We start from the raw sequence: 18,727 nt of genomic DNA on the forward strand, positions 1-18,727 counted from the left end.
TGTGACATCACACATTAATGTAAAGCCTTCATTGAAAAAAAAACTAATTTCAATATCTTGTTGATATTAAAGTGGTCAAATGTCATCGTGCAAAGCCTGGATAAAACACCCATACCCAATAATTTTGCAGAAGTTTATTTATTCGATACTGTTATCTCTTTATTTTTTTGATAATCTAATTACCGTATCTCTTTACTCTACCTGACATATTTCTCTGATTGTATTGTTCGAAAACAAGACAAAAGAAGTAAACATTCGAAAACACAGCAACTTAAACAATTGATATCAATGTTAAAACACCGCGTTGTATTTTTTAACTTTGCTGAATTAATAAATTAGAGATAGTTTGAAAAGACCACGAAGAATCCAAAGACGATAAATTTTCACCAAAGACTAAAATATCACAAAATGTGGAAATAAACACTATATATTTACATATTCCAACGTTTTTGCCTGTGATACTAAGACTAACAGACTAAGTACGAATCGATTTTGTAATGTGCAGTCCAATAAACTCAAATAGCGTATTGTTTGTGCGCAAGCAGGACTTATATAAGTAATATTCTAATATTAATTCGTACAACTGCTAAAAATTATATAAATATACGTAATAAGGAACCATTCTTTGAATATTTTGAGGTGATAATTTTTGTAGGGGCGTGATCAAATCTATCATTAACCACTTTATTTTATTTGACGGCTTCCCGACCAAAATTATCACCTTAAAATGCTAAAAGAATGAGTCCAGCCACTGTCACCGTCACAAACATTTTCAAGGCACTCAACTCAGTCCTCAACTCAAATTCTTAAAAGAAAGTATAAACATCTGAGGTAAAAACTCAGACTTGGGGTTGAGTATTGACGTGAGGAAAGTTTGCGATGGTGGGACCAGTCATATAAGGCTAAGTTTTACTCAAATCAAGTGCAAATAAATTGCACTAACTGTGTGTATAGACTATTATAATAGAGGATATACATTGAAAGCAGCCGAATTCATTTCCTGAACTAACTACTTCTTGATTCGAAAATGATGATTGTATAATATTTTTCATCTTGATATTATCTTTGCGCGTAAAAGACATTTAAAATTGGTCTTTTTATATCATTAATTTGTTTAACATTATACATGTAGATACATTTGAAAATCTTTGTACATCAGCCCGTTAATTTGAATTATTTCTGACAGTTATCAGATACGTGTATCGTATTCATTCTTTAAAGCCACCCAAAATTAAGTATACGTTTAACGTAAGTTCAAAATACCAAACATATGACAGAGGGCGAAAAAAACTAAAAGAAACATAATATTCTAACATATGATTTGTGTTCAATTACATTAATACAAATACGGTTAGTATTCAAAGAAACTACATATAGGGTATATTTTAATAGTGATCTTTCCTGATAATCCTATAGAGTAAGGGGGTAGATTTTTAGGCCAATTTCTCCTGAACCTACGCGTACGGGTAACGTTAAACGTAGAATTAACTTCGAACAGCCTAATGGAAACCTATTTTGTAGTTTGGCATTAAAAGCACTGACATAGAAAAAAAATTCTCTTAAATAACAGTGTACATATACATGTAATAGACTTGAAACATATTTTAGTTATTTGTTCGTAATTGAGGCACGATGACTTGTCTCAACTGTTTCAAAATCAATTCATGTGTTCTTTTCTCCTTTGGTGACGTTGGTTTTCTTTCAATACAGCATAATATATTTTTTAGAAAAAAAAATCTATAAACCAAATAAAAAATATATATATATATATATATATATATATATATATATATATATATATATATATATATATATATATATATATATATATATATATATATATATATATATATATATATATAAAAAGAGAAAAACGGCTATTCGAAGCTTAATGTCGATAGTATCTATTGTCAAAATATTAATAATATGTTTTGTAAAGAGGGTCATTCGTTTATGGTGTTGTGGCTCTGGCTCATTCAGAGCGTCGCTCATTGTGAATTATATCTAGTGACATACGAATTATACGGTTTAAATCGGGTAGTAATATAATTACACTACTAATTAGGTGTGCCTCTGCATAACGTCTCTCCCACCATTCAGACGTCTTCGATCTTCTAAGCAAGACCAAATGCTCTCTTTTAATTCAATCAATTACAAGGCGAGATTGTATTTTTTGAAATAAAAATTAAATTGCATGTGGGTTTTTTTTAAAGTAAAATGTTTTGTTTCATTGCTTTTAAACTGATTTACGGTGGTTGTTCAAAGCTCTTCGTCTCAGGAAGATTGACATTAATTATCATGATACAATGTACATGGTTCGAAAATGAATAACACGAAAACAAGTAAACGATGGTAGATGAACACAATTTGTACCAATGCTAAAACATTATGTTCTGTACCAAGAATATCTGATTTACAATTTTTAAGATAATCCTGAAATAAAACAGAAAAAAAAATCAAGGATACTCTTTAAGTAGTTTTTAATAATGTTTTCTTAGTGATATTTACAATAACATAACTAATGTTGTAAATGTCGCGAAAATAATCGGTGCACGATTTGATTTCGAGGCAATGTCAATATACTTGTATTCGTTAATTAACACTGAGTCTATAATATCAAAATAGGATTCTGGAGAGTATAAGCCTGGATCACAGGGGCCAAGCCCGTTTTAACATTAATTTCAATGTAACCATAAATAAAGAAAGGGGTCGAACTCTGGCCCAAATTAAAAACGACCAGCTCGCTTCAAAAGCCTAAAAATCAAATAATTCGTATAACATTTGCAATGTGCATGTATTTTTCAGAAAAGTAATGTCCGAGATACACTCATGCCGAATTTCAAGTTGATGGGTCTTAAAATAGCGGAGATATACGTCATAATTCTCTTGAAGTCGCCAGTTTATTATTACTCGGGCATTTACCGGTCCAGGGCACCCGATGGGTTTTTACCTATGACAACAACAGTATCTCGACAAATGGAGAAACATTCGCACTAGTCTTTTAAAATCTTACATCAAACGTACGCTACTTACATGTACATACAAAAACTCCGATAAAATTCCATAAATACTCTCCTACTCAATTTTTATTCAGCAACCACATTGACTTCTGACAGGGCCAGCCATTTTGACGGCTTTGAGAAAGACTGATTCTCATTGGACCATTAGGAATACTAACCAATGAAATTGAGTTTAACATTAGCTATCACAATGGCCGACCTGGTCAGAAGTTGATGTGGCTGCAGAATAAAAGTTCAGTTTGGAGAGTATTTAAGGAATTTTATAAGAATTTGAGAATGCAAGTAGCGTTTGGTTGATGTGAGATTTATAAAGATTAGTGCGAATGTTTCTCGACTTGTCGAAAAACTGTTGTTGTCATAGGTGTAACCAGTGTAAATAAACAAAATCCCATCGTGAGCCCTGGACCGGTAAATGTCCGAGTAAAAATGAACAGGCGACTTCTAGAGAATAATGACGTATATCTCCGCTATTTTAAGACCCATCAACTTGAAATTCGGCATGAGTATATCTTCGACATCACTTTTATGAAAATTAGATGCATATTGTGAATGTTTTAAAAATTAACTGATTTATTAGGCTTTTGATGCGAGCTGGTAGATTTTATCTGGGTCAGAGTTCGACCCCTTTCATTATTTATAGTTACATTGAAATTAATGTTAAAACGGGCTTGGTCTATGTGGCCTGGATTAACACAGTCCAACTTCGTACTTGATGACCCTGATATCCTCATCGCTTCAGTTTTCAATAAAATATATTCCGCTTTTAATGCTAAAATCTCTGCATTTTGAATTAAAAATAATAATAATTGAATTATTTAATCCAGCTGTTGAAATATACTTTACATACACTGTGTAGAAAATAAGTGCATCATTTTGCTAAACTAATCTGTAAAAAGTGTGGATAAATTATTTTGATTTTTATCGTTATTTACCGGCACGTGTCAACGGGGAAATTTTAATCTTTTGGGTGGGGTGGGGAGGTCACCCAGACTACAAGCTTTAGACAAGACTTTGCTTAAAGTTCATGATAGGAGGAGCGTTAATTAAATGTCTCCATTTAATCAGCAATGTTTTGACTCTATGACGTGACTGTATAGTTATATTGATTTTATCATTCACAGAGATCAGAGTGGGTATACAAACAGAGAACTTCTCGTTTCGTTCCTCAATTTACAACTGGCAACAAGCAGACAGTCACATGGCGCTGGTCAGGTGGGAAAAAAATATATACATATATTTATAGAAAATTCTGAACAATGACCGGAATAAAAGTGAATGCAGGCTGACGTTTTATTATTAGTTTCCCATGTTTTGCTTCGACGGCTACTACTTCTACTACAATTTTCGGGGGCAAGGTTTCTGTTTCTTCGATGACACAGGTACACACAACGTACAAGAGTGAATTCTTGATTAAAACTTCGGTGCATTTGGACAATTTTACAGAGTTTCGTAAACTCGACATATTTGATTCGAAGTTAACGGTGTGGGAAGATTATCTTGTTGGAATTCAGTTACTTCTTACAGGTAAGATTTGGAAATCTTATGCTAACGACATGCAAAATGATTTTAAGAATTTCCAAATGTAAAATGCTATAATTGATTTGTTTTAAAAGTAATGTAAAAAAAACAATTCATGGTATTTCAAACGATGGATGAATTGCATAAAGGTATTATGTTAGCAAAAACTGGTTTGAGTTGAATTGTGAATTGAATTATTTGTGGACGAGTTAAAATTGTGTTTTGTTGACATAAGATGTAAAATTGCCAATCCGATCTACCTAAGATTTAAGGTATGATTTATTAACTTATGAATTGTTACTCAGTAAATAAAAAAGCTAAAAATTTTGGCCGTTAAAATTTAGTATTTTTTATATTTCTTAATACAGAGCTCTTCTTCTCAAGGAGATCAATATAGTGTAAAAATTTACCACGGCCATCCAGCCCCCTTAAAACACTGGATATCGTTAAAAAAAACAAAGCATTTCGTCTAAAATATGAGATTTAAAAGCAAATTCAATGAATCATGGATTGATTGTTGACACCGTCGTTTTGAGCAGCCGGTATGTACAAAACAATTTGAATTTGAATACGTATAAAATGGCGTTACAGGTAGAATGCTTTAATTAATTGCTTCGAGGAATGTTGAACATATTGCAAACATAAAAAACTCGTGATTATAACTCTAGATTTCAGTTGTGAGTCGCTTTTGTTAAATTGTGCATTTATAATGGTAGACTTGATAGAGCATCTAAGTTTATGAAGCTGTTCTTCACTGATATGATGATAATTTCCGGAATAAATATCAATGACTACAAAGAGATCGACAGTGATTACTACGAATACCCATGAGTTGAAAATGGGGAAGCAAATGTGTAAATCTAAGAGATTGATCCGACTTGATGAACGAAATTTTCTCCGGGGGTTGGAACAAGGATGAGGAGGGGTTGGGTTAAGAACAGATATAGATAAAAAAAAAATCCATATTATGTTTGTGTGGTGTTCAAGATGTTTGAAAGAAAACAGATTTCATTATCAAATTTATCAACATTTCATTTAAAGCTTATACAAGTACGTGAATAAATAAAAAGCCAATTGACACTGGCTTTGAATATATACGTTACCTTCGATCGAGGTTTTTTTCCCGCGGCGTTCCTGTCTTTGGATTCATTGAAGACAAGACGATCAAAAGACACGCGATGCTTTTATATGATTAATTTACATTCATAAGTATGCAGTTGAACGGGATGCGGTATCAAAATTTCTTCAGTCATTTTCAATTATTACGTGTTTACCTAGTCAACTAGGAAAGCCACTGTGTGGTCTCAAGTTTGGTCTCAAGCATAGTCGTGGTCAAAAATGAATTTTAAAAGATAATATTTTCAATAGCTAAAGCCCCGTTAGTAAAATTTAATAGAAGTGTAGATTATAAGTACAAAAGTATGAGCAGGTACAAAGAAATTCAATCAAAATACATATTTTTGTATTTATATTTGGTTTGTAACTAGCCAAACCACAAGTCATTATAGTAATTATTTTATTTAATACAAACAATAGTACAAATATTATCACATGAGATGTTGCGTGTATATACAACTTATATTAAATACAACGATTTTTATAGCTATAACATCCTAGTTTATAGGAAATTGTACAAACTTTGAGTGTTGTGTAAAAAAAAAAAAATAAGAAACCCTATGAGAAAGGGCTGATTCAATTTTTTTAAGTTTTCAACATTATATGTTACTTGTTGTTATTCAAACCAGAGAAATTTGTATAAACCAGCAGTACCAACATAACGTTTTTAAAACAAAATATCAGCGTTTGGGAGTTGATTGACTAACTCCTTTATGAAATCACTCTTAACGGAAATTGTATGTGTCTCTCACCTATTACATTAATGAATCTGCAACATAAGGTAGACAAAATTAGAAGATTGTTTCGATTATTTATTTCAAAAAACAGGCTCCCATCACTACTTTCACTACTTTGATTCTTTTCAGCCTTCTCAGCATTCGTTCTGAATATCTTCGTTATCATCGTTTGTGTGCGAAAACGCAGCAGCCTGGTTCCCGCTGACTATTTCATAGTGAACCTTGCAGTGAGTGATTTAATTCTGTCCGTTGTTGGGCTTCCTTTCGGAATATCCTCGTCTTTTTTACATCGATGGACGTTTGGTTCTGGCGGTAAGCCTGAAAATGTCTTTTATTTTGGAGAGGGGGGGGGGTTGAGGGTAAGGATGTTTAGCATTATTTGTTTGGGCTATTATTTTTTTTCTTGTCAGTGAACATCTTTTTTTCTTAATATTAAATTTCTTCATCTAAGTTCCTTGGTACTCTCATCAAGACCTTTCCTTTGACGAGAGTCAAGTTATTCAAACGTTTGAAGAGAAATAAAGCTTTATTCTTTATAAATTAATAAAAATTTACACCGTTCTTGTACTAATAAGAATGGGATTAAGAAAAAAGAAAACATCAAAGAAAACAGCTCATTGCTATTGCTAAAATCTGATGAAAGTGTGAAACTGTTAACTGTACTGATATTTCATATTGTTTTGTTTTAATCTGAATATAATGCAATAACCAGGCTTTGCAATGATATTACCTGTATTTCACGTATGTGAACTTTTAATTCCACGTCAGCATCGATTTTCATGGATTTGGTAAAACTCGCAGATGAGGGGGCTAAATGGCTAACAAACTTACCATCGGAGACTATTTTTGTACAGAAAGTTTTCATAAATTTCAGGTTTGAAAATTTTATTCTAAATGTGTAGAGGAAACTCTTTTTTTTTTAATTATCAAGGAGATAAATATACTTTTAAAAAATGACGGCGACAATCCAGTCCTCCTAAGACGATACATAAAGAAAACAAGAGTCCATTTTTATCGGCTTTTTCATCATGAAGCTAATGCGTATAATGCGGATCGACCTAACAACGAAATCCACGAAAATTGGTGCTGAACGAAAACTGGTTGAACTCCCTTAATGGCTTCCATCTTGTTTCTAGGTTGTAGAATATACGGATGTCTCGGATTCTTCTGTGGGGTGGTCAGCATTTCTACGCTAGCCTTAATGAGTTTTTCAAGATATATCCACGTGTGCAAGTCCAGTAAATGTAAGGGCTTTTTTCTAATATTTAGATCCGAATTTGTGTCGCGCATTCTCGTTGTGGTAGTAAATTTACATTATTTACACGCAAATGTTACTCTTGGTATTAAAACATTTTTTTTCGAGTATATTTCTTTAAAAAAATGATTGATAAGAATTATAAAAAAGGCATTTTAAAAAAAAATATCTAATGATCGACTGTATCAGAAAAGATGTGGTTAAAGAGATAAAAGTTGATTTCATGCATGTTACATAAAAAAAAATGTGTATGAGCTTTTGTCAGGAGTGTTCGTGTTTTGTTTGGATGTTTTGTCATCTGTATGCTCTGTGCTACTTTACGGTGCATATGAATTAAACTAGAGTTGAATTAATCAGTGAATATTTACCACTCACTCGCACTTTGCAATCCTCAGCCCAGAGACCAAAATCGTACGCTTAAATATCAATGAATAATTTAAATTTGCAATTGGTCCCAGGTTGATAAAATATTAAATCAATATACGAGTATTAGTTGAAGAACACTTTTTAGGTTTTTTTTAAAAATGTTATTTCCTTATATGGCCCCGTGCGAATTACGTCATTATACTTCATGCAATGGTATATACATGTAGGAACTGAAAAAGTGCTTACGTTGCTTTAGTTTATCAGTTTTAATCCCATGTTATTTTATTTTCGGCTTATCTTTGTTTTTGGTGGTCGGGATCAAAATAATTCAAATCATAGGTAAATAAATCTTTGTCTGCAAGAAATGAATTGATTATGGAACAAGACTGTTTCATGTATATCACCACATTATTCATTTACAAAATCTATTCGCTAATACTATAATAAATGTACTTATTTCGAAATCTTTGGGTTTCTAATTTTTTATTTTTGCTATCCTGAATCACCCCCTATCTCCCTAGCCTTCTTCACTTTTGATCTGGCAGTGTAAATCTGTATAAGGAAAGTTTGATTCAACCAAAAGTGAAAACATCGGCTAAACTTTAAAAGATTGGCACATCCCCATCCTGCCGAGAATGAGAATGATGACGATTTTTACATGAGAGGTCTGGTGTTTTTCTTTGCTTTTTTGTTGTGGGGTCAATATTTATTGTAAGTTGCCCCCCCCCCCCCTCCCCATCACAAACTTTTAAACATTAGGCATAGTGACTGACTTCGGTATGGTCATTTGTAAAGAACTCCCAACGTTATTTATATGATGTAATCTCGACAACCTAGGTATGTAAATTGAATCTCCTAGTAACATATTTCTAACGAGTCTCAAATTTTTCTTTGGTTTGGATCGAACACTTTGGAAATTTATTCAAACATTTTATAAAAGATATAAATCACCGTTTTGAAAACTACGTATTTTTGTTCGACTTAAAAAAAATGCAATAATTTTTTTTAGTAAAGGTATAAGTTGGAAAAACCCAATACAAATTTAATAAGTCCTTAATCACAAATCGCAACAGTTGTAGCAATGGTGTCAGACGACTATACGAAAAACAGACGTAGTGTTATTATAATTAATTTCGTTCATTATTTCGAAAGACAACCAACGTCACAAAATTAAAAATGTTTGACAACTCCAATCATTCGTTAAACAATATGTGTCGCAAAAATAACGTTAGAGAACGTTTTATTCCAAATACTATTTTCCATTGATTTATTATGGTTTTTAATGTCTGTAATTATAGTATATTTGTTATATATTAAGTATAATTAAGAGAAATTTTAATGAAGGCGCTTGTAACAAAACTAAGTAGATAAAGCGTCGGAAAGTTTAAACTGGAAATATCTAGAGTGGAGCTGGAAAGACCAACTATTAGATTTAGAAAGGCCAGTTTTAAAATTGACATTTCGATTTAAAAAAAGAATACAAATTAATGGTATAGTCCTGTGCTCTGTCTAAAGACATTCATGCAGCCCATTTTCTTAAATTATTCAATATTCATTGATGTCTCAGGGTTCAAACAACGTTCATTCAATACTATCGAAAAATCCCTAGATTTTTCCCTTTGAAACGACCCCTCTAGAGAGTCACTGTGTCAGATTTTAATACACAGCTAAAAATAAACAGTCTATTGGGATTTTGCATTGCAAGCGACATAAAAAACGTTAAAAAAAATTGTGGGAGATGTTCCGAGTGATTTCTGAATGACATTTGACGAGGACTATTGTAAATACCCGTAAGGGGATTTGTTTTTTCTTTCGCGTGCATTTCTCTGGGTGAAAATTGATTTAGTTGTCAATGAAGAAATCTTAGAATTCATCCCCTTTATCGTTTTTAATTGTACTTCTTTGACAGGTGTGTGTATTTTCATTAAAAACCGTGAAAATGACGGAAAAAATAACTTGGGACAGACTATAGTAAAACTATGCCTGCGAACAAAAAATGCAATCTCGATGAATGTGGAAGAATTTGTGTTCTTTGTAAATCGTCATAACAAAATAAACAGCTTGTTCGTGAGGATGAATCCTTCAAAATGTTTTAAACAAATTAAATTCTTTGTAAGGACTTAAGGATATTGTTATATCAAATTTCAAAGTTATAGTTTTGATGATGGGTCAACATGTTCGTGTGATTGCCTACCCTTTCAAATTAAGTGCTTGGTAATACTAGTAATGTAATTTTACTATCAAAATCGAAATATCAAATTACAAGTAAATGATAGAGCTCTATGTCAAAATCAATTGCCCTAGTATTCTACGCTTTGTTGTTTATTATACATGCATTTACAACAGACGACTTTAAAAAAAAATGACATCCCAATGGTAAAGATAGAATCTATTTAGAACCATTTTAACAAGACCTTGGACTTTCGGTAGGATGTAACTATCTTTTTTTTGCGTCATAACAAGTTGAAAATGACGCTGGTTTCAAGCGAAATATACACAGATTGCGTAGTCTTTGCTCAAGAGCCAGATAAATCTTGTTGATTTCAAAGAGCCATAGCTGAGTGGCCAGCAAAGAAATAGACAGGCATACGTCACAGTGCTGTTTGACACAACTACCCAAAGTCCAAGCTCTTGTTAAAATGGTTCTAAGGCGAATAGATCACTAGTCTTGCTACCTAAATAGTCCAGTTATGTCTTGCACACAATAAACTATGTTGAAATGAAAAGAATACATTATTTATTCTTTTATTTTGGTGTTTATTTGTGCCAAAAGGTGATGGTTGGCGTGTGTTTTTCGGGGAATGTATGTTATAAAAAATAATTTATTCATTAATTATCAACAAGGATAGGCTACAAAGTTTTCAACAAATTAACACCCATTAATGGCGCGTTGTTTACCTCTTCCAATCTTTAGCTTTCCTTAAAATTTGATGACATAACGTCAACACTAGTATACACCTTAAGATAAAACATTAACTAAACACCTGGTGACAGTTCTCGTAAGCTTTTTATTATCTACTTCTCTTTGACACCTTAGCCAATGTCAACCAAACTTGCTACAAATCAACCGGCCCTTAATTAAGTGAAAGGGTTTTCATCGTCAGTAATAAAGACGCTAATACACAAGGACATGTTTAGCTACAATGGTTCATGTATTTGGTTGCAAAAATGTTCATCTGAATTTGAAGGGTTTTAAAGATAAGAATTTAACATTTTAATTTTCTTTTATTAAAGCAAATGTATTGCTTAATGAAGTTCACATTGCAGATAAATAGTAAGCATATTTTCTAAATATGTGTGGTTTTCCAAACAAAAAAAATCGTTCCTTAATAAATTGATTTCCTTGCAGTGATTATCTGTGTTTAGAATGTAATGTAAAATGTAGAATGTTTAGAATGTAAAAAAAAACTAGAACCGTTTAAAAAAAGAAGAGTATGACGTTTAGACAGTACATGGAACCTGACAAACTCCGATTTGATGAGGGTGGAGTCTACTCATGGTGAAGTGTCTAGAGCAGATAACCTTTCAATTTTGACAGTCAAATATGAATATTAATGAGCCTCCCTCATTTCTCTAAGCGAATTAGAAGAAAGAAGGTCAATGTTTGACAGCTTGTTTTGACGTGCAAACTAGAAAGTAACATCCCACCGAAAGTCCAAACTCTTGTTAAAACGGTTCCTTAAAGTGTCCAGTGGAAAATGCTCAATTTAGTGAGTCTACGAACAATGCTCCGATTCTAATTTTAACGTGTCTTTATTATAAGAATCTTAACATTCGTTAAACATCGATTGTTATTAATTAGAATTGTTCAATCCTTCTTAGTAATGTGTCATCCCTGTAGGAATCCTTATTTTTAATCGTGTATTTAATTTATGGGGGCGTTTCAAAGAAGAAATCTAATAAATTGTTCATACTTTTGAATGAACATCGCTTGAACTCTGATGTTTTTATAAATATTGAGTTATTAAGCAAAATGTGGACTGAGGATATCTTGGGACCGAGAATAAATCCCAAATACAGCAAATACAATTGTGACCCGACGTCGGGAAGGGTCCCGGTTGGAGTTTAAAGTTCACCTTCGAAATAGAATCCTTTAAAAACCTTGAACAACAAGTTAGAAAGTTCACCGGGATATAAAATCATGCTAAGTCCGATCGAAGGACTTCACGAAAGATTTGATCACCTATTAAACATTTCTGTTTATTACTTATATTTACGTTTGAAAAAGGAAAACCTTTTAGAATTATTAAAATAACCGTGTTTTGATGTTTACAATAATGCAACTGTCAAGCGATAAGCAGTTGCGTTAATCATTGTGACGTCATGGAAACGTTCACACAGATCGAGAATTGAACGTTTTAGCAATTAAAACTGAAACGTCCATATAAGGTAGCATATTTACAGAATTGAACGTTTTGCTATTCCATAGGTTCATATATGGAAGTATAATTATGTAACCGTTAGTTTGAAACTCCCTAACCATCCAATTTGATTTGTACTTATGAAAAACAACCGTTAAATCATTATACATGTTAGTATATCCTATCTTCCCGGCAAAGTTTCTCGCACCATATGTTTAAAGACAGAAGCGCTCTGAAAGGTATCACCGTTTTATGACTGTTCCATCTATTATTCATATCCCCGACAAAAGGCACACTTCCTGTGGAATCGTTAGAATTAAGGGTGGCTCATTTTTTTTTTGGGGGGGGGGGGAGGGGGGTGAATGATTATCTTAGGAATTATGATAACACAGAATTACTACATGTACAATCCACCTTGAACTGTGCTTAATCTTTACACGGTCAACAAACTCTGCTTTAAAGGTAACTCGATCAGTTGGTTATAATAAGAAGAAACCGAGTATATTACTGGGCTAAAACTAAAGTAATTGAATGAATTATGAGGACACGCAATTTACAATTCGCAAGGGAATTAGAAATCATTAATTTTGAAATGAATCAGTAAGGTGACGCATGCTAAGGAGCATCAGACTGATAGAATTCTGTGATAAACATTCTTCTAAAGATTAAAAGATCAAGACAGACGAGAAGGGGGGGGGGGGTAACATAGCTTATATGCAATGTTCTGTTTCATAGTTTATGAAAAGATTTTGTCAATTGTTTCTAAATGCGTCAGCTCTTTAAGTTGTTTGGGAAAAAAAGACCACTCCATCTTCATAAAAACGCTCTATTTAATGTCAACTGACACTTTTTTTTCGTTTTTCCAGAGCGGAAGAAAAAAATATGGAAATAAATTCAAATTTCGTTACCGAAAATATTTTGTTAGTATATGTATGGAAATGTGGATGCAAATGATGATTTTAACAATTCATGAATAATTTTGTTGATTGCTTGGAATTTTTTTTTCGCTTGAATTATCATGAAAATGAAGACTTATTTTTGAAAAATAGCTCGGTCGTAGTTATAGATTTATCTACGTATACATTGTGTGATAGACATCGGGCTTCACATCAATGCCAACCTCAGCTTTATACAAGAGGAAAACAGCTGGTTTTCAGAAAAAGGCTAAAAAATTATCTTGCAGCGATAAAAAGTAAAAAGTAACAATTTTTTTTTTAATTACTCAAAGTTTTTATAACAACGAGACATCGATGCAAAAAAAATATGTTAACTTACAGTTACATGTAATTGTATGCCCAGAAATCCAAATCTTCGGTAATATATATGTGTAAAGAAACCTGTAGCGTTTGATGTCTTAAAATCATCTATTAGCTGTAGAGAAGGGTACTTGTATTAAGTTTCAAATTGAAAATCCTTTTTTTTTGGTAACAAAATTTAAGGAGGATTTGGGATTGTCTTTTTATCACTTAACTTCTAAAATACATTTCTAAATGCTATATGTACCTGCATTTAATTTGTAGGACCGTATTGAGCTTATAGACATAAAAGACAAAAATAAATTTAAAAAATAGGAAACAACTACATGTTCAAGTATACGACATTCATCCTAATCTAAATTGAATCTTTTTCTTTTGGACAAATATTTCGTTGCTAGTGCCCATGTGCTCGGAAACACATGCTTGCAAAACATACAAGCGGGCATTACCAGGTAGTATGGATTTGGATCCGCAATCCGTCTGTGTTGAAACACGATAAAATGAATATTAATGCGTTTATATTAGAAAAAAAAACTGTTAAGCCGCATCTTGTCTCAACTCTTTAAGCTTTGATTTGAGTGTACACTCCAAAAGAGCCATCATAATAACAGTTTTGGTTCTCGCTGGAATTGAATCTCGTAAAACTTAACGCACTTAACACACAGAAGTCTAGGATTCTCCTTAAAGGGTTAATTAAGATCTAGCAGACCTTAATCTTCACTCCTGACATTTGAATTTCTCCCCGCGGACCAAATTGAATCAATTACGCAGTCCAAAGAGATCGAAATTAAACCCAGGTTTCTATCGTCATTCACATTTCGTTTTAAAGAAAACCGATTTTTTTCTTATCTTTTAGTTAGATTTTATTTTTGAGTGGGGTTTCCCCCAAAATTTTTCAAAACAACACTCCTGAAACTTAGAGCCAGTTTTGGATTTTTTAATAACAAGTATTTTTGAAAATCATCAAATGAAAATATATGTAATTCTAAAATTCTTTTTAAAAAACCCAAACTCCTTTATATGTGTGATCGAACGTTCATTGCTTTCAATATTTTATTTTCAGCGCCTTTCTTTTCTAAACATACCAATTTCTTCATAATCGGAAGCTATGTATACGCATGCGCCTGGGCGTCATTTCCGATGCTCGGATGGGGAGAGTACGGAGTGGAGGCTTATGGAACTTCCTGTACCCTGAAGTGGACCGAGAATAGAGGTTTCGTCACTCTGATGCTTATTTCATGTATCATTTTCCCCGTCATCATTATGAAGTTTTGTTATGGTGGAGTGTATCTATATTTACGGAGACACTGCAAAGCGTTCAGAACAGATCGAAGTAAAATGGGAATTAATGTACGAAAAAGAGAGGGATATCTTATAAAAGTAGGTATCTCATTCTGAAATAGTGGTTTGGTTTAATCTAAAAAATGCAAAACGTCAATATAAATTGTTGATATTATTTCTATATCTGCATCAGATCAATGTGTGAGTCATGGACGTGCGGTACGTTCGTCATTTATTGGTAATTAATCATAGGTGACAATTCCATTAATCTTAAATCAGACAGTTTTAAAATTGTTGATGACACGATGATTTTCCATACTTTTCACACTATTCTAGATGGTTGCTACCTAGTAAATTTGCGTATTTATTGAGTAAGTGTAAATCTTTTCATCTGTATCATGTTGTAAATTTTAAATACAAAATCTACGACGTGAAATTAGCGACCACGGTTAATAAGAAATAAAAAATTTACATGCGTGCAAATGCATTTATTTATGACGTTATTTGAATTCTCTACAACATTTACCAACAGATGGCCTTTATGATGTGTTGCGCGTTCATGCTGACGTGGACCCCATACGCCGTGGTCAGTTTCTGGGCAGCTTATGGTGATCCCAATAGTATTCCAGTAAGACTCACTCTCGTCTCGGTGCTCATTGCAAAGACATCCACAATATGGAACCCTTTGATTTACTTTGTGTTGAACAAGAAATTCAGGCCTCACATCAGATTTTGTCTTCAAAACTTATTCAGGAACGAAACAAATGCTCAAGACAGACGGACTAGAAGTCCATGGTTTTTCTGTAACAGTCGATCGTCTATGACGTCATCGCTATAATAGCTAGCATGGAACTGTGTTCACTGTGTCGAAAAACCTTTCCAACAATAACACGCGCGTGAAGCCCAGAAATGGTTTTTTTTTTTTTAAAGGAGAAAGTTGGGTCGATAGGTTGTTAATGAGATTTCTACGGATGCCAAAAAAGAAAAGAAAAGACAAGACTATGCCATTATTTGATTGTTTACCATTGCATGATGTGGGGGTATTTTTGTTTGTTTGTTGTTTTTTCTTTATGGGATGGGAGGGGGGTGGTTCATATTGTATTAAATAGAATTGTTTTTTAATGTAAGTAGATGTAAAACCGCATTTTAGCACGAATTGTCAAGGACACATTGCTATAAAATGTCTAGATACTCGTATTTAATTTTGTACCGGGTAGAAATTAATTGACGGACAAGAAAGGGGAGAATTATTTTTTCCTCGCAATTTCCATATTTTTTTGTACGTGGTGATTGTTATACATTGTGATTAATTGTTTTTATTGGCGGTGGATGCCTTACTATATCGGTGTTCAATGGATCTTACTTTAAATAGTTAAAACAATGATATTCAGGCATTGGTCAAAGATTTCTTCATTGAGTCGCATGGTCATGATTTTGTTCATTTTATTTTTATTTTTATTGTTGACAATGCTTTAGTAATCCATTTGTATGTTCAAACAGAGTTTGAGTGGCAGTCGTAGAGTTATAAGCAAGACGCAGCGCTCGAAGTTCTTTGTTATGTAAACAAGGCTCGTGCCATGTTTTTGCTTACATTGGTTCAATGTAACTGTTATCAGTATAAATATTCATTCTAGGATAAACCTGGAATTTTCTTTTCAGCATTCAAAATGTAATCTAAAACAAGACCTAAACTTTTTTTTACATAACAAATATTGTAAGCTTATAACTCGACAACCATAACACTCAAATTTTGGTTGGCTACGAAAACTGTCTTGCTGAAGAATTGTAAACAATAAAAACGAGGAGACTTGTAACCGAAAATTCTTACAAATTCGATTTATATTTGAAACTTTTTTTTAAATATAACCTAAGAATTTACATGCCCTTTACAACGCAAAGTCATACATGACTTTAGTTATACAGAGAAAATTTTTGAGAGAATAAAATATTCGATATTTGTCCATTTATAATGTTCCAAACAGCTCCTTGCATGTACCTTTAGTGATAGAACCCTTTTAACATTACCTTGGACTTTCAGTAGGGCGTTGCTATCTATTCCTTGCGTCAAAACAAAATAAAAATGACGCGGTTTCAAGCGAAATATGCATCGATTGCGTAGTCTTAGCTCAAAATCCAGACAAATCTTGTTGATTTCAAAGAGCCATGGCTGAGTGGCTAGCAATGAAATAGACAGGTCTACGTCACATTGCTGTTTGACACAACTACCCAAAGTCCAAGCTCTTGTTAAATTGGTTCTAGGTATGTAAGATGTTTTAATCAAGAAAGTCGCCAAAAAGCGGGGTTCATTATGACAGAGTGTAAATAATGTGAATTTTTTTTTTTAAATAAAAAAGCCGTTACAAGTATTAACTGTATTCGCTCATGATGGGAAGGTGCCGATATTCATTCATACTTTTGTATTATACATCTGCATGTTATAACATACTGAACAACGAAAAAAATCATCATTTAATTTTTCGAGAATTTCTTTTTGTTTGTTTGATTAAATCAAATGTTGTTTGTTGCCATATGTATTGAATTGTATTGTCAGATATTCATATAATATATGAATGATAAATCTTTTATTATTGTTATGCGCATCTAAATAAAGTTTTGTATTGATTCTTATTACAAGTGCAATCAAATTGTCAATATGTATGGAAATGTGGCGCGAAAAAAAAACATGAAAATACGTATACCATCCTAGTATACTTATTCCACGAAACACAAATTAACCACACATTTTCAGCTAACGAAGCTGTATATTATTTAACAAATAAAATAACCACTCAGAGAGCTTGTAAAATAAATAGACTTCCAGGTTAATTAACCAATAATTAACATCCAGTAAATGGAATTGCATTTTGTATGTTTGTGCCTTAAATTCCTTGTTGCCTTCAATAGCATTTTATTTATCGTCTTCGTTATGTCTCTGGGATTTTTTTAACAACAACGAAAAGAGGATGCAAACCTTTTAACTCCATACACATACGTCTAGATCCATTGTGCAACCAAGTATACATTTGTATGTTTTATGGTACATCGATGTTAAATGCAGAATTGGCATACTTTAAGTGTTAAACTGGGTCAATCCAAAATCAAATACACAAAGAACAATTCAGTTCTATTATACTGTGGTCTCATTAATATTCAAGGGTATCAATTTTCGTGGATAGAGGGAGAATCAAGGATGCGTAAATTCGTTGCAAATAACCATACAATACAAAATGTGAATAGAAATTGCTCTTCAGTTAACATTCAGTTTTGTGGATCAACTTAACAACGAAATCCACGAAAACTGGTGTTCAACGAATATTGATGAAACCAATGACAGTAAGATCACAACTGATTCTGATAAATATATTGGCAAATAATATCAATAAGATAAAATATTTCCAAATGCCATGTCCAAGGAACTAGATAACATTATCTGGTAGTTTTGAATAACATGTTAACCTGTGTAATGGCTCTTTAAAAACCCTGTAATCACCCCTGCGAATGTTATTGTAATTTAAATTTTGGACCACATGGTTTTATTTGACCCTTTCAGTTTCGCAGTAAAAATCGTGCCTCGTGTTTATAGTCTATTTTATAGAATCTAGGTACTTGTTGTCAAATATAAATTCTAGACGTATATTGAGTTTAAACTTTATCTTCATTAATTGGTGGATAGAATGTATTCTAGAAATAAATGTGACAATACAAAAAATAGTTTTTTCTGCATTTGCAACAATTAACATGCGTAGTAGAGATCCCCACTAGGAATTAATTTTCGATCCGCGCCTGACCTAGTAATAACATCAATAGTGAAAGAGAC

At 32.7% G+C, this 18,727-nt stretch overlaps 1 protein-coding gene across 1 annotated transcript; it reads left to right on the top strand.

Moving 5' to 3' along the window:
* Positions 1–4,149: 4,149 nt before the first annotated feature.
* On the top strand, positions 4,150–17,248 carry LOC105336136 (opsin-5). The gene is made up of 5 exons (XM_034480179.2): positions 4,150–4,544; positions 6,521–6,703; positions 7,528–7,635; positions 14,693–15,009; positions 15,443–17,248. The coding sequence occupies exons 1-5, from the start codon at positions 4,391–4,393 to the stop codon at positions 15,746–15,748; spliced, it is 1,068 nt and encodes a 355-aa protein (XP_034336070.2). The 5' UTR covers positions 4,150–4,390; the 3' UTR covers positions 15,749–17,248.
* Positions 17,249–18,727: the final 1,479 nt, after the last annotated feature.

Source organism: Magallana gigas, chromosome 3, assembly GCF_963853765.1.
Source record: "Magallana gigas chromosome 3, xbMagGiga1.1, whole genome shotgun sequence".
Taxonomy (NCBI): domain Eukaryota; kingdom Metazoa; phylum Mollusca; class Bivalvia; order Ostreida; family Ostreidae; genus Magallana; species Magallana gigas.

Coding starts and splice junctions, on each gene's coding strand:
- LOC105336136 (XM_034480179.2), top strand. CDS start 4,391: ATGACACAGGTACACACAACGTACAAGAGTGAATTCTTGATTAAAACT. Junction 6,704..7,527: donor ATGGACGTTTGGTTCTGGCG/GTAAGCCTGAAA, acceptor TCTTGTTTCTAG/GTTGTAGAATATACGGATGT. Junction 7,636..14,692: donor CGTGTGCAAGTCCAGTAAAT/GTAAGGGCTTTT, acceptor TTTTATTTTCAG/CGCCTTTCTTTTCTAAACAT.